This window comes from Vidua chalybeata, chromosome 19 (genome assembly GCF_026979565.1).
Source record: "Vidua chalybeata isolate OUT-0048 chromosome 19, bVidCha1 merged haplotype, whole genome shotgun sequence".
Classification (NCBI taxonomy): Eukaryota; Metazoa; Chordata; class Aves; order Passeriformes; family Viduidae; genus Vidua; species Vidua chalybeata.
In genome coordinates, this window is record NC_071548.1 from 4,630,823 (window position 1) to 4,658,780 (window position 27,958).

Below are 27,958 nucleotides of genomic sequence, written 5' to 3' on the forward strand. Positions count from 1 at the left end.
CGTGGGGACAGCAGCTCTGCCAGCTGTGGCAGGAGGGAGCTTGGTCCCCATTGCAGCACAGAGTGATCCAGTTGGAGATGGAGCTGGGACGGGGCTGCCTGACTGGGGTGGTCTGGAGAAGGGGACCCTTGGCTGTCGGGATGGGCTCCCAGGCCTGTGCTCAGGTCTCCAGCTGCACTGGGGCAGGTGGGTCCTGCCCAGGTCCCAGTGCCAGGTGCAGCTGTGTGGGTGGCTGTGCTGGAGAACTGGTTGAACTGGTCTCCTTGCCTGTTGCTTCTTGCAGGGTCTGGGTTAACCACCGTGCTCTGCCCTGGCACGGCTCGGGCCAGTCTGGGCAAAACCCACAGAGGATCTGGAAGTGACCTGGGCTCAATGCAGCAGTACCTGTCACAAGTGTGAGGGTCTGTCATAATCCCCTGAGGATTCTTGCAGCGACTTTCCCTGAGCAGATCTTGGTGTCCATCACAGAGCAGGGGAGGTCAAGTGGCAGCAGCAGAACATTCCTTGTGTGCCACAGGTGTTGGGCAGCAGCAGAAACCTCTGGGCTGGGTGCTGTGCTGGGGCTGCTGGGCTGGCAAGACCCATCACCCCAAGAGCCATCCTCTGGCTTCCCCTGCCAGCCTTTTCTCCCAAGGCCTGGACAGGGCTTTGCTGAGGGCTGGGCAAGCCCTGCTTCTCCAGGGATGAGCAGGCAGCCAGGAGCTGCCCTCACATGGACTCTGCCTGTTCTCCCCTGTCTGGCTGAGCGAGGGAGAGGCAGCTCGAGGCAGGCTGGGTGCTCAGCAGCACTCCTGGGGGCTCAGCACCTGGCCTGGCTTCACAGCTGGTGCCTCACACGGTCTGTGAGCAGCCAGGTGCCCTGCCAAGGACGCTGCTCTCCTCCCGGGGGTTATCCTGTGTTTGTCCTGTCTGTGTGGCTGCTGCTGCCTGCCAGGGCGTGTGTCTGCGTGTGCACAGGGCTGACAGCAAGGACCATTGCCTTTGGAATGCTCTGTCTTGTCGAGGGATCTTCTCCAGGCAGGGACTTGGCCAGGGAAGGATCGCAGCAGTGTCTGGTTACACAGAGGAGAGGAAGGTGCTGTCCTGGAGCTGTGCAGGGGAGGAGCCCCAGCCGTGGGCTCCAGGCTGCTCCGGGGTGATGGATGGCTTGGGAAGCAGGCTGTCCAGAGGGCTGTGCTGGTATCTGCTGGGTTTACTCTTGGTGCTAATTCTTAGAACTTCCTCCACGTGCCAGGGGCTGTTTTCCAGGAGATTACAGGCAGTTGGTCTTGTCCAATTTAGTTTCCTTTGAATCTACAGGGAACTAATCCCCTCCTGGCCCATGCAAACAGCAGCCCCCCCCCCCCCCCCCAAGAAGAGCTCATCCCATGCTCCTGTTCTGTGTGGGTACAAAGTCAGGTCTGTGTGGAATCAAATGCTTTCAACTCCCATCTCTGGCAAGGCTTCAGGTCACTTAAAGCCTTTGAGTGCCAATGACAGGACTGGCTCTGGTCTGGGGGCCCTCCTGGGGCCTCCAGCAGCTCTGGTCAGAGAGCATCACTGCTGGCATCAGGCAGTGGGGTGTCAATGGCAAAGGGGTGATCTCTCAGCGACCACTTTCCATCCTGTCTGTGTCTTTCCCTCTCTCCTGAGACAAGTGTGATTTAAATTTAAAGAGGACAAAGAGGTCACCCAGGAAGGGACAGTGGATCCTGGGCCTTTTCCTCTGGTCCTGGGTTGTCCTTGGACCACACAAAACAGGTGAAGAACACCCACAGGCCTGTTGGCATCACTGGTGTCTGGTGTTTATGTGGGGGCTGTGACCCCCATCTTCTCCTGTCCCCTTCCTCCTCCATCCTCTGCCCTCCCTCCCTGGTGCTGCACTGGGTAAGTTCCTGTGTTGCTGTGGGATCTGTGCTGGATCAGCCTGAAACACAGGGTTCCTGGTTTGTGGGGACCTTTGAACTTGGCTTTGTCTGAAACCAGCAGGCAGCCAGCCCTGGCTGTGGCTAGGGAGAGCCGTGGGGCTGGGCAGCTCAGCCTGGACGGGCATCCCCAGGAGCCACAGAGATGCCAGGGTGTTGCTGGGCTTAGTGGGAACCACTTGGGACTCCGAAAGAGAGGGGAAAGAGCTGCCCAGAGGCAAAGCTTGGTCTGGTGTAGACAGGGTGGCTGGGCAGAGCCTCAGACCCAGATCTTTGGGGCTGGGTTTGTTCCAGAGCCTGAATCCTGGTGGCTGAGGCTCCTGGGCTGCTGTGTGGAGCTGCTGACCTCCCCTCTGCTGTGACCCCTCGCTGTTTTCCTGGGAGCCAGGGCCACCTTGTGCTGAGCCCGACCAAAAGTTTGCTGGACTGAGAATTGTTCTGAGAAAATGTTGGACTGAAAGAAATGCTGGACTGAAAATGTTCTGAGAATTGTTGATCAAAACTGCTGCTGCCACCTCGGAAAACACTTGGTTGGCTTTGTCCCTGGGGATTCTGCTGTTCTGCAGCATTTTAAACAGATGCCGCAAGGAGATGTTTTAAAATGTGCTTCAGTGGCTGCAGCGCACTCCCTGCAAGTCGTGTTCCCAGGCTTTTCCTGCCTGCAAAGTGCTCTCTGTCCCTCTGCTGGGAAGCTGCTGCTCGGCTGTGGCTGTGTGAGCCCCAACACTCTCCGAGCCAGGGCGAGGTCTCCCGTTCTCCCTCTGGGGCTCTGCTCTTTCCACCCTAAACTGGTTTTTCGAGTCATTTTCTCAGAGGTGCCTCCATCTCTGCCGCTCACCTGCGTTCGGGGAGGAGCCTCCCGGGAGCTGCTCTTTACTGCGCCGCCGAGCGTCCCCCGCCGAGTCCTGTCCTTCCATCCCGACGCACCGGAGCGGAGCAGGGAGCAGGGAGCCACCACACCCGTGCAGAGCCCAGGACACCTGCCGGGACCTGGCCAACATGTTCAAGGGGGTGGGCAAAAGCTCCCCGAGCAGAAGCTCCCCCAGCAGATGTTCCCCTGTCAAACCGAGCAAGTAAGTGTGACCTCTCTCGTCTGTGTGTGCTGTGTGACCCTGGGGGATGACAAGGGATGGGTGATCCGTGGCTTTTAAGCCACCCTAAGTGCCATCCGTCTGTGGAGCAGCAGAAGTTTGGGGTTTGCTGGGAGCTGATATCAAAATGAGCTGCCTGGCTGTTGTCCTTGTCTTTGGAGGGCTTCGTGCTCCTTCCCAGAAGTGTCCTGCAGCCCCTGGGATGTGCTCAGAGCTGTGGTCATTGAGCAGGGAGGTGCAAAAAAAGCCCCTTTTGGGCAGGTAGGAGCAGGATAAAAGCGGCCTCTTTGCTTGGGTGGAGCGGGGTCTGCTTGGTTGTGAAGCAGATCCCACGCTGAGTCTGAGATCCTGGGATTCCCTGGCTGTGTGAGGCTGCTGGGATGCTGCCCTGGGATCCCTGGAGAAGGATGCTCAGTCTGCTGCTGCTCAGGTGGTGGAGAGGGGGGGATGGGTTTGCTGGTGGCTGCTCTAACCCAGCCTGGGACAGGCTGGGTCTCATCGCCGAGTTTGCCTCTTTCAGACCTGCTTGGAACACCCTGGTCTGGTGGAAAGTGTCCCTGGCCGTGTCTTTAAGGTCCCTTCCAGCCTAAACCACTCTGTGATTCTATGAAGAGTTCCCTCAGTTCTGAGGGAATGAGATGTGTGATGCTTCCCAAGGATCAGGGACTCCTCTGGGAGGAAGCACTCCTGCAGGGACATCTCAGCCCTTCCTCCAGCTGCTTTGTTACATCAGGATTATTTTCCACCTTCCTCAGCAATTTTGCAGTGTTGGTTGATTCCATGGGAATTCTCTGCCCTGCCATGGCTGGAAGCTGAGGAAGCAGCCAGGGGGGCTGTGCTGAGGAAGAGGGGACATGCAGGGTGTAGGGGGTGCTGGCCACATCTCCTGGCACCACCAGCAGCACTCCAGGACAGTGGGCGGGGGGGGGGGGGGAGGACACCTGGGTGGTCACAACACGGTGCTGGCCCCCAAATGTGCTGTTTTGGGGGCCAAACCCGGGTCAGCCAACAGCCACTGAGGAGGGGGAGCTGGGCAGGGCAGCAGGGCCTGGGGACAAGGTGACCCCACAAAGGTTGGGGCTGCCCGGGGGGATGTCAGGAGTGGACCCCTGCCATGGGAAGCTTCAGTGGAGCTGAGCATGCACAAACTCATCTCAAAGGCAGCTCTGGGGGCTCTCTGAACACCAAGCTTTGCCTGGGGCCTGGCTGCAGTGAGGCACCTCCCCAGCAGCCTGGGAGCTGTGTCAGGCTCTGCTTTATTCAGCCTTACTAATGCAATCTCTCCACCTCCCCAGCCAGCTCCCAAAGCAGGCTGGGGGTTTCTCAGGAGCCTGCAGAGGGTTTGGGCAGGCTCTGCCTCAGCGTGAACCTCTCAGAATAACTGGAGCTGCATCCCAGCAAGACCTCACACCTCTTCCCCGTGCAGGATGGAGGCTGGAGCCAGGAGCACAGCAATTCCCGAGCTAGTTGTGCTTGTTTCAGGAGGCACCAACCATCAGACACAGCCTCATTCACTTGGCCGTGGCCTGGGGCTTGGTCAGTGCCCAAAGGAGCTGAGAAAATGAAGGTGGATGAGTTGTCTTGGGAGCAGCCACCAGCACACGCTCTGCAGATGGCCCCAAGAAAATGTTGCTGGCCCACAGCTTGTCTTGGTGGCCCCAAGGCCAGAGCCTCAGCAGCAGCTGAGTTTCCCCATCTCTGGGGTTCATAATGGACCCCCACAGAGGGCTCTTGGTCCCTGGGGCTGTGGTGTTGAGCCTCCTGTCAGGGCCCTTTGCTGTCTCACCCTGGTGGATGCATCCCTGCGAGGCAGCAGCAGCACAGGTTTGTGCCCGAGGAGCTTCCTGGATGTGCTCTGCTCTAGGAGGCACTGAGGGGCTGAAAGGGAAAACTCTTGGTGGAATTGAATTGGATCTGGCTGGACTGGCTATGCCTGGGTGTGATTCTGACAAAGGAGGTGGATGGCAAGTCATCTCCTGGGATTGAAGTGTCTCCTGGAATTGCTGCTTTTTCCACCATCTCCCTCTGGTGCTCCCCAGTCAGTGTGGAGCAGTCTGGACCCTGGGGACAGGCAGGGGGTCAGGTACTAACCCAGAACTGGCAGAGGGGCTGCTCTGCTGGGATCTGCTGGCAAATCAAAATGTGCCAGGACTTCTGCGTGTGTGGGGGAGAACAGACCCAGCTTTGGGCCCCGTGGCCATAAAGCAAAGTCCCTGTGAGGAAGGGACAGAGGGGTCAGGGACTGCAGTGGGTGGAGCTGTGGTCCTGCCCCAGGCAGGAGTGACCAGGAGTGGGGGACAGTCCTGCTGCTGCTGGGAGACACCATCCCTCCTGTGCAGGACTGTCCAGGAGGCAGAAAGTGGTAGGAGAAATGAACCAATTAATAATGATAATAATAGTTCTGTGCCTCTCCTAGGCATGAGATGGCCCTAGGGAGGAGGCTGCCCTGGCTCCTGAGCAGGAGGAGCTTTGCCCAGCCTTGCCCTCAGCCATCCCGGGGCTGTGGCTGTGCCATGCTCTGTGTGTGGGGCTGGACCCGAATTTCGGGGGGCTGAGGGGTGTCCAACATGAGCTCGTGGCTGCCTGTATCCCACCTGGTGCCAGCCTGCCTCTCTGCAGCCCAAAGGTCAGCATGTTCACCCTGAAATGCAGGGCTCAGCTCTGGCTGAGTGAGAGCTCCTGCCCAGGGGCAGCAGGGATGGGCAGGGGGACACCCCGAGGAGGGACAGGGATGCATCCCTTCCACCACGGGCTGTGTGGGTGGGTGTTTGCACGGATTCCTCTCAGCACACCCTGCTGCTCCTGAGATGATGTTCTCCAGGAATCACTTCCCTGAAAACCAGGCTGCTGGCAGCAGCATCCTGGTCTCCAGCCTCAGGTGCTTCGTGCAGCACATGCTGGGATGGGCTGAGTCCCTGTGACCACAAGGTTGGTGACATCTTTTCTGTCCATAGTTCAGTTGTGGCTTAAAGCAGATTCCTGTGCCCAACCTTAGGAACTAAGGGATGGAGTGCCCCAGTGTTTCCCTCAACCAGAAAGGGAGTGCCTGCAGGAACAAACAGGATTTTGTTGGTGATCTACCATCCCTGGGAAGGATGGATCCTCACTTCTCCCCTCTTGGAGCAGCACAGAGTTATCCACAGCCACAAGACAAACTGGGATGGGCTCAAACAGGACGCCCCATCCACGCTCTGCAGGCAGGAGCTGGATTCAGGCAGACCTCCTGGGGGGAGGCTCTGGGAGAGGCTCCGTCCCCTGGGACAGCGGCCAGCCCAGCCCGTGACTCACATCTCCTCCCTGCGCAGAGAGCCCGGGCAGGAAATTTGGGTGGTGCTCAAGTATTTGCTCATGGGACACCACCTCATTCCGGGCGTGTCAGGGATGAGTGGGAGATTGTGTAACCTCCTGGGGAGGGGGGACCTCCGAGAGCTCCCAGCCTGCTGCTCGCTCAGGCTCGCAGGGACCGAGCCCTGTGCTGCTCCCACCGTGTCGTGCATCCCCCTGAGCGCTGCAGTTTACACCGGGAAAGGGCACGGAGCGAGTAGGAGGGATGATTAACGGGATATAAAGCACAGGTTGTAGCAGGGAGTGATGCTTTGGTGGTGATGGATGCGCCGCTTGGGCTCCACAGTCCCTGGAATTAGGCCCTGCAGAAGCGGCGCTGCCGCAGCACAGCGGTTCCCTTTCGCCTTGCTGATGAGCGTTCCAGGCACGGCCGGGAGATGCTGCCAGCCCCAAACCTCGGGGCAGCTGAGAGCTGCTTTGTGCAGGCCCACGCTTGGGAAATTAAAAACAAGGGAGGGGCTGGGGAAAGGGGACAGGAGGAAGCTGTGAGCAGGAGCGCTGGGGCTGTGTCTCCTCTGGAGCCACACGGGCCATGCTCAGTGTGCCTGAGCTCACTTCAAACGGGAGCTGTGGCACTGAGTGCCTGGCTCGGGGTGACTGTAGCACTCCCTGGCATGTCAGGGTCACTTAGGGCTGCAATAAATGAACATCCCAGCATCAGTTCCAGCCTTTGGAATGAACCGTGGGACATCTGGAGCCACGAGTAGGAGCTGGAGCAATGACAGAGCCATTAAGGGAATAATTTCCCCCATCCTTTAGGGATTCAGGGGCTTGGAAGGAAAGCATGTGGCTAAAGGGCAGAGGTGGTGGCTCTGCTGCAGGACATCACCATTCTCCTACCTTCTTCTTCCACCAAAGAGGCACCAAATGCCCTGAAGAAGTGTTCCCCCCTCCAGCTGACCCCCGCTGATGTCCCATTGCTGCTGCTCAGACTCTTTCCCCCTGCTCTCAGCTGCCAGCACCAGCACACCGTGCACTCAGCCTCTGCTGAACTTTGTCCCATCAGCAGCATTCCGAGGCTCCATCCCCGGTGGTGCTGTCCCTCCACACCCTCCTGCCCCTGCCCACACCCTGGCAGTGCTGTGCTCTCCCTGCCTGCAGGGCAGGGCCGTGTATTCCCAAGGGCAGATGCTGTTAGAAACAACAGGACACGGGGACAAAGGTGGCACCGAGGTTTGTGCTTCCTTGTCCACAGGGAGCCTTGGGAACCATCCCGTGCCTGGCTGAGGCTTTGGATCCAGCTGTTCCAGCAGAGCTGCTCGTTCCCAAGGGTGGTGGTGGGACGAGGGCTGTGATGGCACCTTTGGTTGTGTGGTGGCACTGAGGGGACAGCAGCAGGGAATGGAGCCCCAGTGGAGCCCCACTGGGCTGAGGAGGGCTGGTAGGTGTGACATGGCCTTGAGAAACTGGACTCTGGGAATCACAGGCTATCCTGAGTTGGAAGAGATCTGTCAGGATCATCGAGTCCAACTCCTGGCCCTGTGCAGGACACCCCAAGAATCCCACCATGTGCTGAGAGCATTGTCCAAACACCCCTTGAGCTCAGACAGGCTCAGTGCTGTGATCACTTCCCTGGGAGCCTGTTCAGTGCCTGAGCACCCTCTGGGTACAAAACCTTTTCCTGACATCCAACTTAAACCTGCCCTAACTCAGCTTCATGCTGTTCCCCAAGCTCTGAAAACACCACAACAACCTACAGCACCCAGAGGGGCTTGTGGTCTTCATAGCAAGTCCTTGTTCCCTGCAGCCCAGTCTCGGGGTGGCACTGGGCTCTCCAGTGTGTCACTGGGCCCAGCTGTGGAGAGCTCCACATGGCAGCTCTGGGTCGGGCTGGAGGGCCACCTGTGCCAGCAGCACCCAGGGAAGCACCTCCAAACAGGGTGAGCATGTTGTGCTGCCTCTGCAGGGTGCTCCCCTGGCCTCCAGCTGTCTGTGGCTTTGGGTCTTCCAACCCCAGACTGGTGCTTTTGGGAACCCTGCAGCAGGTTTTGTTCCTTTTTTCCCCACTATTGTTTTCCCCCCTCTGATGTTTTTTTAAATCCACACGAAGTTTTGAGCATCTGCAGCAAGGAGTTGTGCAGAGGGGCTGGGTGGTGGCAAAACCCCACCAGCAGACTCTGAACACAGAAGCTCTGGCCTTCTCCTGGCTGAGGGCAGCAGGCACTGACCACTTGTGTGTGTCCGTGCCCTTGGCCACAGCTCAGGCTCTTTCCTGAGAGACCCAGTGGACATGGTGGAAAGGGTTGAAGGACCAGGCCTGGGGAGGTCCTGGGCAGGGGTGGAGGGGGTGAGCTTTGCTTTAGACACCCATCTGCTTTGCTGTTCCCTCTCTCAGGTCCTCCACAAACGAGCTGGCCGTGCTTATCTCCCGCATGCAGACAAATGCTGACCAGGTGGAGAAGGACATCCTGGAGACTCAGTCCAGACTCAAGCAGGTCACTCGTGGCAGGGGGTGGTGGGAGGTGAAAGGGTTTGCCTAGAAATGCAGTGTCTAGGACACCACCCAAACCCACGGAGAAGAAGGTGAAGAAGAAGGACCAGCCTCCGCCCTAAAACCTCCATCTTGCTCTCTATATATTACTATATTCAAAGACCTTGAACTCTTAAGTTTTCCACCCTGTGATATTATACACTTCTAATCAAACTACACACTCGTAATTCTAGTGCTATCAATTAATTTTGGAAGCCTTCTCCACAGCTTCAGGTCAAATGCAGTGTTCTCTTGAGGGTCAGAGTCTGTCAGCACAGAAAATCCAAAATTCTCAGCATCCAGGACTCCAAGTCAGGTGTCTGCTCTGTGCCTGCTGCTGCAGGTTTGGGGGCTGGCTGGAGGCTGGGGAGGAACAGACACCCCACAGAGCATCCTAAGCCCTGGGGCTGCATCCCGAGGCCTCCCAGGTTCTTTGTGCTCAGTGCCTCAGGCTTTGCACGGCCAAGACTGTCTCACCTGTGGCAGCACAGCCCCGTGCCCCCGAGCAGCCCCAGAGGCTGCCAGCCTGACCACAAAGCCCCTGGCAGGGAGGGAGCTGGAGCAGGAAGCTGGGCACCAGGGCTCCTCCGTGGCTGTGGTGTGGAGGATCCGGAGCCTCTGTGTTGGCCAAGGACACTGTTGTGAGATCCATGTGGTCCAACCAGGCTTTCTCCTCTGTCTTCCCTGTCTCCAGGATTCCAGCAATCACCAGAAGAACAAGGCTTTTGAGTTCCAGACAGAGAATGCCAGGAACTTGAAGGAAGCTGAGATCCTGCTGAAGGATCTCTTCCTGGATGTGGACCGTGCCAAGAGGCTGAAACACCCACAGGCTCCTGAGATAGAGAAGGAGTGAGTACAGTGGAGGGACAGGTGTGATGAGCAATTTGGAACCTCCTCAGGACGCAGAGGACCAGTCCTTGCCATGAGTGGTAGTTTCATTCTTCTTCCCGCAGAGTTTAGCCTTAAAATCTTATTTTTTTCCTGCCAATTTATTATAAAGATGTTGGTATACAGGGTGGATGCCAGAGTGATTGCCCAAGAGGCCCCAGTCTTTTGGGAGCCCTTATAAAAGGTACTAGAAAAATGCAGAGCTAAAATGTGGCCCCACTATCAGGGCAAATGCCCTTTTCCTCTGCCTTCCCTAAAATAAGTACCTTTAATCTGGGGCAAGCACAGAGCCAGAGGTGTGTGTTGGGGTGGGAGAAGAGCTTCAGTTGGCTTCTGGTGCTTTGCTCCCCTTCACTTCCAGCCCTTCTACGTAGAAATCAGGAGGGAAGTTTCCCAGCTGGGGAGGGACAGCCCTGACGTCCCTGCAGCATCCTCCAGGCAGTAATTCCTGAGACATCCCTGGAGATGGAGAACAGCAGGACAAGTGCTGGACACTGCTGAAGGAGGCCAGTGCCACAAAGGGACAGCAAAGCACCCTGGGTCCTGTGGGTGAAATTTGGGCTCCACAAGGTCCACCTTGGCTCTCCTGCATCCTGACTGACACGGGGACCTGTGCCTCTCCCCTTGGCAGCATCCAGCAGCTCCATGACCGTGTGACACAGCTCTGTGCCGAGTACCGGGCCCTCTACGAGCAGCTGAATGTCCCCGAGGTGGGGCCCAGGGTGGACTGGGCCAGGATCCTGGACCAAAAGATGGTAACAGCAGCTGGGTTTGGATGTTACCTCCCATCTCCTACCAGGACAGATAATGTTTACTGTTGTCGGTAGGGCTGTGCCAGCCACTGCATGCTCAGCATAACGCTGGGATGTTGGAGGTGGTGGGAATAATTCAGTAATAATATAAAAAATATAAAAATAATACATTTAAATAATATAAATAAAAAATAATACATGCATGTTCAGCATAATGCAGGGATTTTGGAGGTGGTGGAAATAATTCAGTAATAATATAAAAAAAATATAAAATACAAAATAATAATATACATAAATAGAATAATATAATATATAATATAATATAATATATAATATAATAATAATGTAAAAATAATAATACTTCTGAGTGGAAGACAGACTCTTCTTCTACCTCTTAAAACCCTCTGGAGCACCCTCTGAATTAACCTCTTCAGATAAAGAGTTACCAGAGGGGGGTCAGGTAGGGAGTCCTGCTGTGGGATGAAGGGGTGGAGAAGGTGATGTCTCCTAGGATTTTACAGCCCTGCCTTTCAGGGTTTCACACGGCAAGCTTTGGGTATGTGGAGTTCTCAGGCTGGAGCCAGTTTGGATTCCCCAGAAAGCTGGATGGTAATTAAGTGCATCCCATGCATGTCACTGTGGGCAGGGGGCTGGCTCAGCTCAGGTCTGTAGCCCAGGGTTATGTGCTCTGGTTATCTTTGCCCCTGTGTACGGCTGGGGAAATGGCAACCAACAGCAATAATGGGAAACAGCAAAAAAATCCCCTCCCTCCCTCCTGGGCTGCTACAAGATACCAGATCCTTCCATGCCCTGCCAGCACTGCCTGGGGTTTCCCCGTGAAATGAAGCCTTTTGCTTTAGTGTGTGCCCTGACTCCTTTTGCACAGAAACAAGTCAATGCAGGACAGTATGGCCCTGGCATGTCGGAGCTGGAGAAGCAAATAGCTGAGCACAACATCCTCCAGAAGGAGATCGAGGCCTACGGGCTCCAGATCAAGAACCTGCGCTCCGGGGTAAGGCCCCTCCGTCTCCTCCTTGTCCTGTCACTCCACTGGGGACCCTGCTGGCTGTGCCACTGCTGGCCCTGTGTCCCATCTGCTCCTCCACATGGTGAATGTCCACCTTTGTTCTGCACAGGGCAAGGGAGGCCTGGGAGGTGGCTCCTGGATGGTTTTTAAAGCACATTCCATAAGTCAGTTCATCAGCATTCACCACATGTTTTGCTAACAGCTTTTTTTTTTTTTTTTTTTTTTTTTTTTTTGTTCACCTCCTTGGTCTTGGCTGTGTTGTAACCCAGGATGTGGCAGATTTAAAAAGCCAGTACAAGGACTTGCTGGTAAGGTTCTCAGTGGTTTTCTGCACAGATGGGGTCTTACAGCAGAGTGACACCATCCCTGACGGGCAGGGAACGCCCAGTTCAGAACAGGAGCCACCCCTGGGCTTGCACAGCAGAGTTGTGTCCCTCATATCATCTCCCCATTTCCTTCCCTGCTTGGGATAGGTGTAAATTGAAAGAACTCTCGCTGTCCTCAGGGCAGTGCCAAGGGTGAGATCCATGTCTCTCCACTTCATGGCCATGGCCCTGCAGTTTCCTCTGTGTTCGTGGGCACAGGGACCAGAAGGCACCAGGAAATCCAGCCCAGCCCACACACTGTTCCAAATCAGGATTGCAAATGTGGAGGCTTGCCCTGATCCCTAACAAGGGTTCCAGAGAGGAAATGAGCAGCCAGAGCAAAGAGGTGGCCAGGAAGAAAGTCCTGGGTTTACCCAGCTATGCCCATGAAGTTGATGCTGAAAATGGGATTTGTGAGAAATACAGCAGAGCTGGGCCAGCTCTGAGACTGCCCCGGGCACCAGCCCACACCTGGGATTCTGGTTAGACAAACATATCTTGTCTGTGAGGAGGGAAAGGGAACAGCAGCCCCATCAGATAAGACCAGTGGTGGCAGATTTCTCACCAAGGTTTCTGAGAATCTTCTGCTGGATGTTCAACAGGAGTGTGGTCCTGGGGAGGAAGAGGAGGAGGGGAAAGGGACTCCCCAGGCTGAACACTGACCTTGTCTCTGTCCTGTGTGTGGGCAGAAAGCTTCCATCTGGCGAGGGCAGAGCCTTGGCAGCCTCTACCACCACCTGCAGGGCTGCACCAAGGAGCTGAGCTTCCTGACAGAGCAGCAGACCAAGATCCTGAAGCAGGACTGGAGTGACCAAATGATGGATGTCCAGAGCGTGCGTCGGGAGTACGAGGTGAGCCCGTGGGGGTGGCAGCGTGTCCTGGCCATGCAGGGCTGGCCAAGCCTGGCCAGGATCTGCAGGGTGCATCCCAGCCTCCTGCACACCCACCATCAGCCCTGAGCGTGAGGCTTTCCAAAACAGAGGGGGAAGAGCCCCCCCGGGTCCGTGCTGGAATTAGGGACGAGCTGCTCTGTGTGACACCTCCAGTCCCCTGAGCTGGCACGTGGCATCATGCATTGGAGAGCTGCCAGAGAGGCTTTCCGTGGCCAGAGAGAAGGGAAGGGCTCAGTGCCACATCAGCCTCAATTGGCCACAGTACAACATCCAGTGGCTGCCATGTGCTGGGACACAGAAAATGAGAGGGATAATTGCATAGGAAAATTCTCTTTGAACAAATGCCCTGATACTTTCTGAGGCCCAAATGTGTCTAATTTGTTTTAGCTCTGCCTAGCCCCTTCTGTTTTAAAAAACAAACAAGCAAGGATGCCTGTGCTTTGGGAGCCTTATCTCTGTTATGTTTGGTGCCCCAGGAGAGCACTCTGTGCTCCCTGCATGCTCCCAAGGTCAGAAAGTTTCTTTTCCCCTCCAGGATTTCAAGTCCAATGAGCTGCTCAGCCAGGAGGAGTTTGTGAACCACCTTCAGGATGATGGGGACAGGATGATTGAGCTGAAGCACCCAGCCATCAAACCTATCCAGGTGGGGAGAGGGGGTCTTTTCCCCAGCCCCGTGGGACAATGAGAGTGTTTCTGTGCCTCAAGTGTGGGTCAGAGGAGACCCCTTCACCTCTCCCTGCAGTTACAGTACTCTTTCCTTCCACACTGCACTGCAGCATCCTTCTGCCTGCTCCAGTCCTACAGGGAAGCTGAGGGAAGTGCAGGGTCTTCACCCTTTCCAAAACTTCCAGGAGATAGTGGCCAACATCTGTGTGCTGGGACCAGCTCTCGCTCAGGTGCTCACACACATTCGTGCAGCCACCCTCACACTGTCCAGCTTTGACATGGTGTGATTTCTCCCACGTGAAAGCAGCTCCCATCCTCCAAGGCTGGATTTCCAAGCTTGCTGATGCAGTGCCAGGCTGTGGTGGGCTCTCAGTCCCCAACACCACCGAGCAGAGACCATGTGAGAAGTGATGGCTGCTCTGTGTGAGCCAGGTCCTTCACGAGGGGTGTCCTCACTCAGGCAGTGCCTGGGCACAGCTCTGTCCCTTCTCTTCCTCTGATCTCTGGGACTTCTGAGGAAAGGAGACCTGTGCTGGGGGAGGTAGGACCAGCTGGAATCCACCGAGATGTGCTCTGTCCCACCACAGGCTCACCAGGAAGCCTTGAAGAACGAGTGGCAGAATTTCCTGAATCTCTGCATTTGCCAGGAGAGCCAACTGAAAAGTGTGGAGAGCTATAAGAAGGTAAAAAGCAAAATCATGGGCCATGGCTCTGCAGGTCAGGCCAGAGTGGGCAGGCTGGGAAGAGAGACAGCAAAGGGGTGAGGATGGGAGACCCTTTGCTTGCACCTAGTAAAAGTATTTTGGGGAAATGCCCCTCAAAATAGAATCTTTTAGAGGTGCTGGGAACTGAGAGGCCCCACTGGACTTGGGGACAGTGAAGTCCCCCCATGCCTGACTGTTTCCCTACCCACACCTCCAGTTCCAGGATGATGCCGAGGCTGTGAGCCGCTCCCTGAAGAAGATGAGCTCTGACCTGGACACCAAATACAGCAAATTCAACAAAGACAGCCCTGGGGTGGTGTCAGATCTGCTGCTTCAGCTGGAGGTGGGGCCTTCAGGGCTGGTGGCACCAGCCAGACCTCAGGGCAAATCCAAAGTTAAAAACTCTGCAGTAAATGACAGAGGGGAAGGGGAAGAGGTGGGGAATAATCCTACAGGGATAGCTCACCCCAGCTCTGTGCTAGGGAGGGGGAAGCCCAGAAGATCCACGCTGCTCACGCTGCCCTGAGATGGCACTGTCCCCATCAGTGACACAGAGCCAGGCCCCAGCTCACCATCAGAGTAAAGGAGAAGTGCAGGGAGAAGCCATGTGTTGTCCCTAACATAAAACACTTGGATTAGAGGGCCTGGCATCCAAGCAGGGAAAGATCCTCCCATCTCCTCAGCACTCTCATGAGCCGAGGGCAAGGGAGGGAATAAAGAAATCTGACCTCAGGGGTGAGATGCAGATAGGAAAGGAAGATTTGCCTCGGAGAGAGGGAGGGGACACATTCACCATGGTATCTTCCCAAGTATGCAACACATTTGGCTCTCAAGAGATGCTGGAATCTGGGTACTTTCTGACACTGGAATGCAGCCACCTCTTGGCAGGTGTTCCATTTCTGAAAAGAAAAACTCCTTCAAGATATTTGATATGAAAGTGTGGGTTCACCTAAGGTTAACCCAGGCTCAATGGCAGAACTGTGAGCAAAAGAAACCGAGGAGAGCGTTGGCAGTGGAAAGGGGAAGAAGGGACACGGAGGGATCGAGAATGGAGAAACTCCCGACTCCACCCCACAAGGACAGATAATTGGTCCCAGCATACCTGCTGTAGTGTGACCCTCCCCTTCCTTCTTATCCAAACCTGGTCACAACCACTGTCCCCCCTGTTTTGTCTAGAACGAGGAGAAGGCGTTGAAGCAGGCAGAGAAGAGCATCACTGACCTGAAGAGAAGGAGCAAAGAGATCAGCCCCCTGAAACTGCGCAGGACACGTCCCTCTCAGTCCCTCACCCTGGACACCCTCTGCGACTGGGATGCTGGGGAGGTGAGGGCAGCACCCTCAGAAGGGACAGAGAACTGGATTCTTCTCTGGTTGCTCCAGATCTTGGCTCTGTGGTGTGAGGAACTGTCTTAGGGCCAGAAGGCCAAGCCTTTCACCAGGTTTTGTGTCCCCTCCCAGGTGCAACTGACCAGAGGGGACAAGTACACTCTGAAGGACAACAGCAACCCGGAGATGTGGGTGGTCCAGAGCAGCACTGGTGTGGTCCAGGAGGCACCTTCTGCTTGTTTCTCCATCCCTCCTCCTGACCCTGAGTCCATAGACAAGGTCAATAGGTGAGTCTGCAGCAGAGACACTGACCCAGAGAGACATTTAGACACTTTTGGGTCATAACCAGCCTGTCTGCAGAGACACAGCAGCTGGGGACAGGCCTCTCGACTAAATCTCTCCTGGAGAGGGATTTTTCCTGCACCCAGGTATCTCATCCAGGTGTCTACCATTCCTCAACACCCCTGCACACCGCACAGACCTCACTATCAATGAGTTTTCTGGCAGTCAGGCTTGATTTCTTCACCCAAACATGTGACTCGCATAGGTTTGACTAAATTCATTGCAGAATCAGTCTGGAGCTTGGGACTTGCCAAACAGGACAGAGTTATCTGTGCTATCTGCTCTCAGCCAGCCCCAGCTGGAGCCTGAGCAGTGCTCCTTGAGCCTCTGTGTGGGTTTGCTGCCTGCCTGCCCCGTCAGCTCCCGCCGTTCCCACAGGATGGGGTGGTGGTGCAGGGAGCTTGGCACTGCCTCTTCAATCATGGCCCCAGGTGTTTGGGTAAATCAGGGCTGCTCAAGTGCTGAGGAAAGGCCACAGCCCAGACTTGGAGCTATAGAGGCATGCCCAAAGTGGGGGCTTGGGTGTGATTGCTTCATTGTGTTTCTCAGTGTGTATCCCTCTTCACACATCCCAGACTATTGAATCCTTTGGATGAATGGGTTTCAGGAGTGTTTTAAAACAGAAATTCAGTTCCTCTGCACACAGGGACAGCCCTCATCTGACAGCAGCCAGGCAAGCTGGGAGTTGCTGGTTTTAGCACACAGTGTTTACCTGGAACAGTCCACAGCAGGGATGAGAACCAGCCTGGTCCTTCCTGTTCCCTTTCCTTCTGGTTCCATGAGTCTTTTCTCACCCAGAAATATTTTTTGGTCCTTCCAGCTCTGGCAGATCCCAGCCCTAGTTTCATTAGGCAGGAACCATCCTTACAAGTGAGACGTGGCATTTCTAGTGCAGCAGCCAGTTGTACTTGTTTCCCGCAAGGCTGCAAAGCACTGCAACCATATGAAACACATTTCCAGCTTTGATAGCTTCTGCTGGGAGTTGGAAACACTGGCTTCCTTGAGAGAACTCAGCTGCTCAAAGCAACCAGCTGCTCTTGCTGCTGTTCCCTTTCCTAAGGGACATCTCTGAGTTACAACAGGCTGCAGGCTCCCAGCCTTTGAGGACACCTTGCCTTGCCTTTGGGGACACCTCCCCAGCACAGCCATGGAGCTGCTGCTGCTGTGCAGGGCTCCATCAGTGCTGTGTCCCTTCCTGGCTGATGATACCTTTCTCTGTTCACAGGTTGGAAGGGGAACTGAACACGGTGAAGCAGAAGCGAGCAGCAGTTCAGAGCACCCTGAGACATGGCCAAAAGGAGCATGTGCAGCCCAGCCAGCAAGGTTTGTCACCTGGATAGTCCAGCCCTCTCCAGAGACAGCTCTGGAAACAGGGCACCCACCCAGGGTGGGCAGAGCACCCGCAGCTCACACACACAGACACTTCTCCTCCATGCCCAGAAGGCATGGAGGATGCCTTCTCCTCCATGGCTAAGAACAGCTGGCAGGAAAACCTGACTCCTGTCTCAGCAATTCACCTAAAGTCTGCTGCCCTTCTCAAGCCTCTGAGCTCCATCAACAGCTGGAGGGTATTTAGGATTTCAGGGGGATATGCATATCCAGAAACCTTAATTAAACCTGCTTTGTAATCTGGGCCCCTTGCAGTTCTCTTCCCTAGCTGGGGGCTGTGGGATGAGCAGGCAGCCGTGGCTAAATCCCAACCCTGGGTTATCTGTGCTATTCCCATGGCTGCAGTTCAAAGGCTCCCAGCAAAGCTGAGAAGGGATGTGTCTGCATGGCAGCACTTGGCTTTGTCCCTCCTTTGGAGCTGTGGCTCACCACGGCAGAGCTAAAACCTGGGGATTAACCTAAGCTATGTCTCACTGCAGCTCTGTCCAGGAGCCCTCCAGCAGTCCAGGATGATCCCCAAGCTGACCGGCTCCTCAGCAGCCTGGATCGTGTTGGCAAGGACCTGGTCCAGGTAGAGAAGGAGGTCTTGAACCGAGTGAGGTCTCCTGTGAACTACAGCGACCCTACAGATGACCTTGGCAGGAGGATCAAGCAGCAGCAGGTGAGTTGGAGCAGGAGCAGGAGCAGTTTGGTAGCTCTGTGTCCTTGGCCCAAAGCAGGACAACGTGGAAATAACACTGGAGAGGACAGCTGGTGCTCCAAAGGAGAAAACCACGCTGCAGATTTAAGGGTTTCGGGCTGGCTTGAACCCTTGAAATGGGACTAACTCTCAGGAAATGCAGGCCCTTCCCTTGGCTCTGGAGCAAGAGGGTCCATTCATTTCAGAGCTCTGATCCAGGTGCCAGTCCTGGGAATGCTGTCACCCTACACTCTCAAGTCTGTAACAAAGAGACTAAGGAATAAAGGGAATTAATTCAAGGGCCAGCTTTGTCTCACCTGGTGGGAAGTACAGACTTGTAAATGTCAGTGAGACATTGTCAGTGCCCTGAAGCCCCCCTCCTTTCCTCTGGGTCAAGGTCTGGGTTTGCAGTATTTCAGCTTGTTACATCTTCATCTGTGGGTATTTATCTGGCTCTGGCAGCAGGATGGGCTCAGGCAGGTAGGTTTTTTCCATCTGTCTTTGTGGATCTCTTTCCCACACCCTGCCACTGCCAGACAGCCACAGTCTGGATGGGGCTGTGCCCTAAGGGGCACCTCCTTATGAGAGGGGCACCACACCCTGAGCCCCACAGCCAAATCCACCCCTGAGGGAAACACATTTCCACAGCAGCACTGTTATGGCTGTGTTGGGTGACTGTGCTTCCATCTGGTGTGCCAGGAAACAACAAAGAAACTTGAGAACTTGGGGGCAGCCAAGGATGCCTTGCAGAAGGAGTGCGAGACCTACCTTTCCAAGAAACCCAGCAGCACCTCAGCTTCCCAGCTCCCTGTCACACTGAATGCCCTCAGGAGCAAATACAACGATGTCAATATGCTCTCCAGCCTGTACAACGAGAAGTGAGTGATGGGAATGAGGGAAGGAAGTGTCATTGCACAGGTGTGCGTGACAGGAAATGCTTTCGATCTCTATGAGTGTTGGTTGAGGACCAGCACAGGCTGGAAACCTCCCATCCATCATCAAAGGACTCCTCTGAAGGAGTTCCTGTGTGTAATTTGTGAGGAGATCCCCTCACCGTGGAAAATCCACCACAATGGGTGTGTGTCCCAGCTCTGCTGTGTGGTGAACTGCAACATATCTGACTTGTGAGCAGCATGACAGGGGTGTGAGTGCACATTGCTTGTTCTCTGACATACTGCAGAAGCTCTAATTTTAGGTAAGGTTAAACATCAAAGGGAGAAAAGAAGAAGAGTGGGGTTTCTGTAGCTAATCTTGTCCTCTGTTTTCCCCTTTCCCAGGGCTAAGGCTGCCCTGAACCTGGAGACTCAGATTGAGAACACAGACAAGATTGTCAGCAGGTTTGAGGCCAAGCTGGCTCAGGACAGCATCATTCCTGCATCCCCCAATGCCCTGCAGGATCGGGCCAATGACCTGCAGGTAGGGGAACATTGGCTTTTCATTAGCGGGGGAGATCCCTGAGCTCAGGGACCAGTGTGAGAGGAGCTGGGTTTATTTGAGCACCTTGAGGCACCAGCAATGAAGTATTTTTGAGGACTTTTTCTTGAAGGTTTAATGTTGGTGTTGCAGGCTGACCTGCTCTCACTGGACAGCCCTGTCCCTCTACCCCTCCCTTTGCATATCATGACCCCCTTAGCATCCAATCCCTGTTGCTCTGCCTCACGCCTCTCCCTAGTCTTTCCTGCTCCCAATCTCCTTGCCTCATCCTTGGCACCCACAGTGACCTGATGTTTTGCCTTCCTCAAAACTTCTCAGTGCACTGTCCAAGCCACATTGCTTCCCAGCTTCCCTGGTGAATAAGCCTCACTGCTCCACCTCTTCCACCTCACTTAGAAAGCCTGACCAGCCCCCAGTGCTGCCCAGTCAGTGACACATCAAGGAGGGTGTTTGGGTGCTGCTCTGACTGATGCAAACACAAGGTGTCTTTTTTTCTGCCCTGCAGAAGATGAGGCGGGACCTGGTGGCCCAGGAGGACTGTGTGCTGAAGCTGAACCGGGGGCTCAAGGATGCTGAGCACAGCTGCAGTGCTGTGCAGAACAACTTCCAGGAGTACTGCCCCGACCTGCCCCGGCAGAAGCGGGAGGTGCAGCTCCTCAACGACCGCTACCATGCCGTGGCCGACCAGCTGGATCAGCGGTGAGCACCTGTGGAGCCATCTCTGCTCCTCTTAGCTAAGGTGGACTGGGGCAGGGGTCAGAGCCCTGAGTATGTTCTTCATTGCAGGTCCCTGATCCTGACCCCAGTCCTGTAATACTGAGGACCAGGTGTGTCCTTCTGTGTAGTTGCCATCTTCCTATTCACAGCACAGGCTTTGAGCTTCCAGAGTTGTACTCCCCACTCAGGCATCAGTTCTCACCTCCTCATTTTTGTTATCTTAGTGTTTGTTGTGGTGATATTTTTATCTTTCACCTTCCTTCCTAGGAACTTGGACATGAATCTTTGCCCTTCCCCTTAATGTTCCTGTCCACTTTTGTGCTGCGCAGAGAGAAGACCCTCAGGAACATCAGCCTCACCTACCAGCAGTTCCAAAACTCCAATGAGAACCTGATGTTCTGGATGAACAACCTACCCAAGCACCAAGTGAAGACCACTGATGGGCCAAGCCAGATCAATTACAAGCTGCAGGCACAGAAGGTGTGTTCCAGGGCAAGAATAGCCTGTAACTTTACAGGGATGGGGCAATTTGCTTGTGAACAGCACATGCAAAATAGTACCAGCCAGCTCCTAGTTGTGTGCTCCCCCACCACAGTGAATGAACTAGAGAAGGATTGCAGCCCTCATATGGTGTTACCTGGTGTATCTCACCTTGCTGGGTTTATCTACAGTGCTGGTGTCCTCATCTGTGCCAGTCACCTCCAGGTTGAAATCTTCTCCATGGCGAGGACACTTTCAGATCCTGAAATATTGCACCTCAGGCTGAGATGTTGCATCCAAGTCCTTCATTTTTCTCTCCTTGATCAGACTCTAAGCTCACTAGCTCAGACAAGGAGTTGTGGAGGTCTCTGTGTTGGCTGCTATTTATCTTATTTGTGATACATCAGTGTGGGAAGTCCTGGGCAAGTTATAGCACTGCTGAGATGCCCTAAAACCCTGGAGACTCTTCCTAAATGTCTTCCTGTTCCCACCATTCCCTCAGCTGAGCTGATTCTCTAGGCTGCAAGAGTATTACTGGGCAGCTGGATTCCAGTGTGTCCTTAACACCACGTGTGTCTCCTGCAGAGGCTGGTGGAGGAGATCCAGAGCAAGGAGCCTGAGAAGAACGCCCTGATCAGGCTGTCCCAGAATGTGCAGTCCACACTCAATGTAAGGATGGGTTTTGTCACTCCCTTAGCATTTCACCCAAGAGATCCCACCTGATTCTCGTGTGTCTGCTCTGAACAGGACTATGAGCTTGAAGCAGGCAAATACAGCTCCTCTCTGGACCCTTCCCTAACCGACTCTGCTGCAAAGAGGATGCGTGTGACCCCTCTGCAGGAAAGCATCCAGGCCCAGGTAAAATGTTAATCTGAAGACACAGAAACCATTGTCCAGCACATTACCCATACCCCAGTGTCTTCTGCAAGGCCTTAATCCACTCATACAGCCACCACTGATTATGGTCCTAATCCCAGAGTCAGAGTCCTCAGGGATCCCTTTGTCCCTGGGGCAAAGCAGCATGTGAGATCCTGAATTAGGGCTGTGCCTGGAACCTTGGTTGAGATTGCTGATGTTGCCTCCTCACCACATTGTGTATGAAGATAAAACTTACAGGGTAGGTGTGTGGGGAGAGGAAGAAGCCAGAGCTTCTCTGAGCTCTTCCCAGTTACACCCCAGTTCTCCTGCATTGCCTTGAGGCTTTTGCCAGCTGCTCTCCATCTGTGAATTTGTAAGACTAGGCCCTGGGTAGGCCTGCAGGCATCTAACGTGCATTCAAATAACAGGGACAGGATCTCCTGTAGGAATCCTTGCACTCTGTGTCTCTCTGAAGAGTCAGATGGGAAGACACTAATCCCTAGAACTGTGACATACACAAAACTGGTGCAGGTGAAAGGAGGTGTGGCAGAGTCTGCTACACAACAGAGCTGTGTCTGGGTGAGGGCACGAAGCTCTCACCACTCTTTCCTTTGCAGGAAAATGATGTCACCAAGCTCTACATGGAGCTGGCAGCAGAAAATAAACAGCAGCTCAGCCGGCTGGAGTTTGCCAAGAAGATCGTTGAGAAGGTACCAGCTTACAGCTCACTGCAAGATTGGGGTACTCTAGACTGGGGTTCAAATCTGCTCAGCCTGGGGCTCCCCCACCCCTCCCTGAGTCTCCACATCCAGCTGTGAGGAATGACAGGAATGGAAACCCCTCTAAGAAGAAGACCACAAGAAACCACAGTTTCGCTGACACTGATCTTGGGTTATGACTCCCATCACCTCTGGGGGCCCTCAGCTTGTTACTGAAGCTGTAGTTTATGCTTGGAAAAAAAAATAGGGCTTTTAAGTCTAGTTCTCTTAGCCATAGCTAATCAACCATCACAGACTGAGAATTTCAGATTTGTTTGTGGGTGTGACTGGAATTTAGTGGTCACAACCTTCTGGAAACACTTCAAAGCAACAGGATTTTTGTACCTTTCTAAGGTTTGAACCACCTGTTGGAAAGGACCGGGTGACTTCCAGCAGGTTCAGGAAGCACAAGAGATTAAGCTGGGGACTGGCTGTGATGCTCTCCCTCGGCTGCAGATACAAGAAGGCAGCACAAAGCCCCTTTGTGGGCTGCTGTAGCACCTCCATCTGAAGGGGAAGACCCAATTTCTACAAATTAATTTCCCACACCACCAAGTCAGTTGCTTGAGATGAGGGGATTGTGTCCTCACTTTCCATTTACAAACAGCCTTATTTGAAAACTGCCTGAGGACTCTGTGTCACTTTTTTCTCCCACCATGCCATGTAATTTAAAAGATCTCTGAGTCACCTTAAAAGAGTGGCTTGGTTTGCCTGCCTTTTGAAAAATTCTTTTTTATTTTTTACTTTGCAGAAGGAAGTGCATGAGGACATTGAAGCTGTACATGAGCAAACTCAGAAAGCTGAAAACAAAGCCACAACAAGCAGGGAATCTGAGAGGTTGAAATTGCAGCTGGAGGAGGAAAGGAGGAAGGTGGCCAGGACTGAAGAGGACCTGGAGGAACACAGAAACAAGCTGCTGATGTTGAAAACTCAGAAGCCCATTGAAAGGGTGGAAGAAAAAGAGGTGATTGAATACTACAGAGACCCACAGGTGGAGAGCAACCTGTCTAGGATGGTACAGCAGATTGAAGAGGAAGGCAAAAAGAGGCAGAGCCTGCAAGAAGACATTGATGTGATGAGCAGTAAGCTTGCCCAGATGGAGAGCGAGAAGAAGGTCGCTCCTGCCCAGCTCCTCACCAAAGAGATCACAAAAATTGAGAAGGATCCAAGCCTGGATGGCCAAGCAGCCAGTCTTCGTCAGGAGATCAAGCATCTCCAGGAGGAAAGCTTGGCTGCTGCTTCTGAACTTGAGCAGCTTAAGAGGGAGCTGCACATGCTGGAGCGAAAGCAGCCCAACATCCGAGAGAAAGTGGTGGTGAAGGAGCTCATCAAACTGGAGAAAAACCCAGAAATGCTGAAGTCTGTTAGGACCTTGCAGTTACAAATCGATGAGGAATCCTTCAAAAGGCAGTCTGCAGAAGAAGCGATTGTGAAAGTGAAGAATAAGATTGAGGAGGTGGAAAGACTGATTGAAACAGCAGAACCCAAAATTATTGTGAAGGAGGTGAAACAGGTAGAGCAGGACCCAGAGTTATTGAAAGAGACTTCCAAGCTGAAAACTCTGATTGAAGAAGAGAGGAGCAAAAACTTGATGCTGACAGGTGAGCTGGGAGAGCTGCAGACCCAGTACAGCATCGCAGAGAAGCAAAAGCCCAGGATAGAGGTAAAAGAGAGGGTCAACGAGATCTTCCTGGTGGACCCTGAAACAGAGCGGCAGATTGCACACCTGAAAAGGGAGCTGCAGGAAGTCACTCTGAAAAGGACAAAGATTGACAGTGAAGTGGAAGAGGCCTTAGCAGAGCTCAAAGTCCTCAGGTCACAAAAACCAGAGGTGGAGTTTAAGGAGGTCATAGAGGAGGTGGTGAAACATGAAAAGAGTCCAGAGATTCTCAGAGAAATTGACAGGCTGAAAGAGCAGCTCAATGAACTTGTGAACACCAATGGCAGGACCCAGGAGCAGCTCATTAGGCTGCAGGGGGAAAGGGATGAATGGAGGAGGGAGAGATCCAAGGTGGAAACCAAGCTGGTCAACAAGGAAGTCATCCGATATGAGAATGATCCACTCTTGGAAAAAGAAGCCGATCGCCTGCGTCAGGAGGTGCGTAACATGTCCCAGAAGAGGAGAGCTGCAGAGGATGCCATCTATGACCTGCAGAACAAATACATGCTACTGGAGAGGCGGAAGCCGGAGGAGAAAGTGGTTGTTCAAGAGGTGATACTGACCCAAAAGGATCCAAAGCTCCGAGATGAGCACAGCAGGCTGAGACGCAGTCTGGATGAGGAGGTGAGCAACAGGCGTCGCCTGGAACGCGACGTGCAGCAGGTTCGTGTGCTGGTGGAAGAGCAAGAGAAGTTGCTCAACTTTCAGGAGGATCGAAGCAAGAGGCTTGCACTTGAGAAGGAGATGAGACAAATTACACTGAGAATAAAGGAGCTGGAGGAGAGCCCAGCCCCAGTGCAAGAAAAAATCATTATGGAAGAAGTGGTCAAGCTGGAGAAGGATCCAGTCCTGGAACAATCTGCCAGCAATCTGCGCTTGGAGCTGGACCGGGAGAAGATGGAGGTGCTGAACTTGCAGAGAGAATGCAAGAACCTGCAGATGCAAGTCGATGTCCTGCAGAAAACGAAATCCCAGGAGAAGACCATCTACAAGGAGGTGATTCGAGTGGAAAAAGACAGAGCACTGGAGAGTGAACGTGCACGCATCTGGGAGCTGCTGAGCAGGGAGAGGGGAGCCAAGCAAAAGGCAGAAGAAGAGGTACGGCGTCTCCGGGAGAAGATTGAGAGAGCTGAAGGCATGAAGAGGACATGGGCTCGTGAAGAGACGGAGCTGCAGAAAGCCAGGAACCTGGCCATCCAGGAGAGAGCCAACTTGGAGAGTGAACTGCGGGAGCTGGAGAGGCAGAAGCAGCAGAAAGTTCTATTCCTTCGTGAGGAATCCAAACTGCTCAGCCAGCGGACCGAGAACGACAGGCAGAAGAAGAAGCAGCTGGCACATGAGGTTTCCCTGCTGGAGGCAGACATCCTTAGGGAGAAGGACCAGATCTACAACAAGGAGAGGTTAATTCGGGATCTCCAGTCAAAGGTCAACCGTGAAGAAATCAATCATGAGACCCAGATGAGAGAGACAAACCTCTCCACCAAGATCTCTATCCTGGACCCTGACACAGGGAAGGACATGTCCCCTTACGAAGCCTATAAGCGAGGTATCATAGACAGAGGCCAGTACATCCAGCTGCAAGAGCTGGAGTGTGACTGGGAAGAAGTCACCACCTTGGGCCCAAATGGGGAGATCTCGCTTCTCCTTGACAAGAAAAGTGGGAAGCAGTATTCCATTGATGATGCACTAAGGCTGAGGAGGATCACAAAGGAGGAGTACCAGCTGTACCGGGATGGCAAGATTCCCATCTCTGAATTTGCCTTGCTAGTGGCTGGGGAAACCAAGCCTCCCTCATCCCTCTCAATTGGCTCCATCATCTCCAAATCCCCACTCACATCACCCACCACCCACCAAACCCAAACCTTCTTCCCCCCAGCCTCACAGAAGGGCATATGTGATGACACATCCCCCATCGCCGGGGTGTATGACACCACCACCAACACCAAATACAACATCAAAACTGCCGTTGCGAAGAAGCTGCTCGATCCCATGACAGCTCAGAAGCTCCTGGAAGCCCAGGCTGCCACGGGGGGCATCATAGACCTCATTTCCAGGGACCGGTTCTCGGTCCATAAGGCGATAGAGAGGGGGCTGATTGACAGGACCTACATGCAGAGACTCCTCAATGCCCAGAAAGCTTTCACAGGCATTGAGGACCCAGTGACCAAGCGAAGGCTGTCTGTGGGGGAAGCAGTTCAGAAGGGTTGGATGACCAAGGACAGTGCTTTCCCCTACCTGCAAGTCCAGCATCTAACTGGAGGGCTCATCGATCCCAAGAAAACTGGTCGCATCCCTGTGCTGGAAGCTGTCCAGACGGGGATGATAACGAGCAACCTGGCCAATAGGCTCCAGGATGAGTCCAACTATGAAAAAGATCTCGTTGACCCTGTCACTAAAGAGAAGATAAATTACAAGGAGGCCATGGCCCTCTGCCAGAAGGATTCTCTGAGCCACCTGCTGCTGCTCCCGGCCGCGTCGGAGGGCTATCAGCGGTACCACCAGGCGAGCCGTTCCCCCAGGCTCTCACGGTTCAGGCATTGAATGAACCAAAGCACATACTGGAGCTGGTTCCTTCAGGAGTTCATCCCTTCAGAACACCTCTCCCTATGGAGGCAGCAGGCTCACAGGAATGGAGCATCTAGCATTTAGGGCTGCCTACTCTTCTCTCTTAGCTACCTGCCTCCCAACACAGCTCGGCCACGCGAGAAAGGAAACGTGGTCATGGGCCTGCCACAGAGGGGTCCCCACAGTCCCCAGGTACTGTTCCCTCATCAGCCCAGAGAGGGGTTGATTGTGAGAACTTCACAGGCAGTAGGTTAAATGTGGCTATGCCCAGAAAGGGGGGAGAGCCAGAGTGTTTTCCAGTTGGGTCATTCTGCATGCAATAAATATAGCAAGTGAGTGTCTGTGGCTGTGTTGTCTCTGCAGGCTGTGGCTGAAGGCACAGCTACTCCTTCCCCATGCAATCCCATGCCCTGCAGCCCAATCCACACAGGTTTTGTAGACTCTTGCTCTCCCTGATCTCCCAGCACTGAACCCCCTAAAGTGTCCTGCCTATGAGTCCATATTTTTAAAGATTTTGTTATATTTGTCTTTAAAACTGAAAACCAGCGGGACTTTGCTTCCTGATCATTTGGACACCTCTAAAAGAGGGACTTGAACACCAAAGGGGTGCAGTCCCACCTAACAGTACTGGAAAATCTGCACTTGCTATTTCTTTAGGTGAACTAAAGAATTTAGTAAGGAACTTCCTAGTAAGGAAGTTACTCCTCTGTGTAACTTCCATCACTCAGTCCTTCTTGAAACAAGCTATTCTCATATGCCAAATGTTTTTCCCTAGTATCAACCCTATTGAGGAGCATCCCCTGGGTTTATGGGATGAGAAAATTACTTTTTATTCATATCAGCTGTTCCTTCTCCTCTCCCAAGGGTTCTTTTAGCTGACGGTGTTCAGGAACTCCAACTCCAACTCCAAAATAATCCGTGAAAGCGGAGGTTTTCTCTCCCTCCTTCACCCAGCAGACCAGCAGCATAGCCTCTACTTCCATATAGCCTAGCTGGAATTTGAAGTCGGGGCTCCAGGAAGAAACTGTTCCCAGTCTGGCAGGCTCAGCACACTCAGCTCCCATGACCTTCCTAGTGGTAGGTAGTGCCCAGCATTAGTAATCTGTAACAGCAAGTTTCCAGTCTGAGATCTGCCCAGGCTCTGTCCCAGGCTCTGCAGGGTCTCTGGTTATTGTCAGGCCTATGGCTGCACTTCATGGCCATCTCAGCTGCCATGATCAATGCTGGGCAATGTGCTGGTTTACAACAGGGAAAACCATTGCACACAGCCTGGAGCATCCACTCCCAGCCTCTTTCCTTTGGTAGAACACTGCTGGTCTGGATCAACAGCAAGGCCCTGGAGCTTGGCTGTCACGGACCAGGAAAGAAACTCTGCCCAACAGCCCTCGAAGCACAGGAGCGTGGCCAGGTGAGGATCCTGACCCAGCACAACCCAGGAGCCCTGGAGCAGTGCAGCTCCCAGGAATCCTCGGGTCACAGCTCTTCAAAGCTGCTGGGAGCAGCCTTGCTGTGCCTTGGCTTTGCTCCCCTCAGCTGGCTGAAAGCAGGAGCATCAATCAGGTGCCCAGCAGGTGAGTTTGCTGCCAGCCTTCCTCACCCTGCTCTGGGGTGAATAATGAAGTGGGGGAGTGCTCTGTAACTACCA

At 53.9% G+C, this 27,958-nt stretch overlaps 1 protein-coding gene across 1 annotated transcript; it reads left to right on the forward strand.

Moving 5' to 3' along the window:
• The first annotated feature begins 2,900 nt into the window (after positions 1–2,900).
• On the forward strand, positions 2,901–26,649 carry EVPL (envoplakin). The gene is made up of 22 exons (XM_053960610.1): positions 2,901–2,977; positions 8,676–8,775; positions 9,505–9,659; positions 10,330–10,453; positions 11,337–11,462; positions 11,747–11,785; positions 12,532–12,693; positions 13,271–13,378; positions 13,989–14,084; positions 14,323–14,448; positions 15,282–15,428; positions 15,564–15,718; positions 16,999–17,096; positions 17,642–17,823; positions 18,541–18,719; positions 19,119–19,257; positions 19,781–19,974; positions 20,322–20,472; positions 21,058–21,141; positions 21,220–21,330; positions 21,948–22,040; positions 22,840–26,649. Exons 1-22 carry the CDS (start codon positions 2,904–2,906, stop codon positions 26,287–26,289), a joined length of 6,093 nt encoding a protein of 2,030 aa, XP_053816585.1. The 5' UTR covers positions 2,901–2,903; the 3' UTR covers positions 26,290–26,649.
• Positions 26,650–27,958: the final 1,309 nt, after the last annotated feature.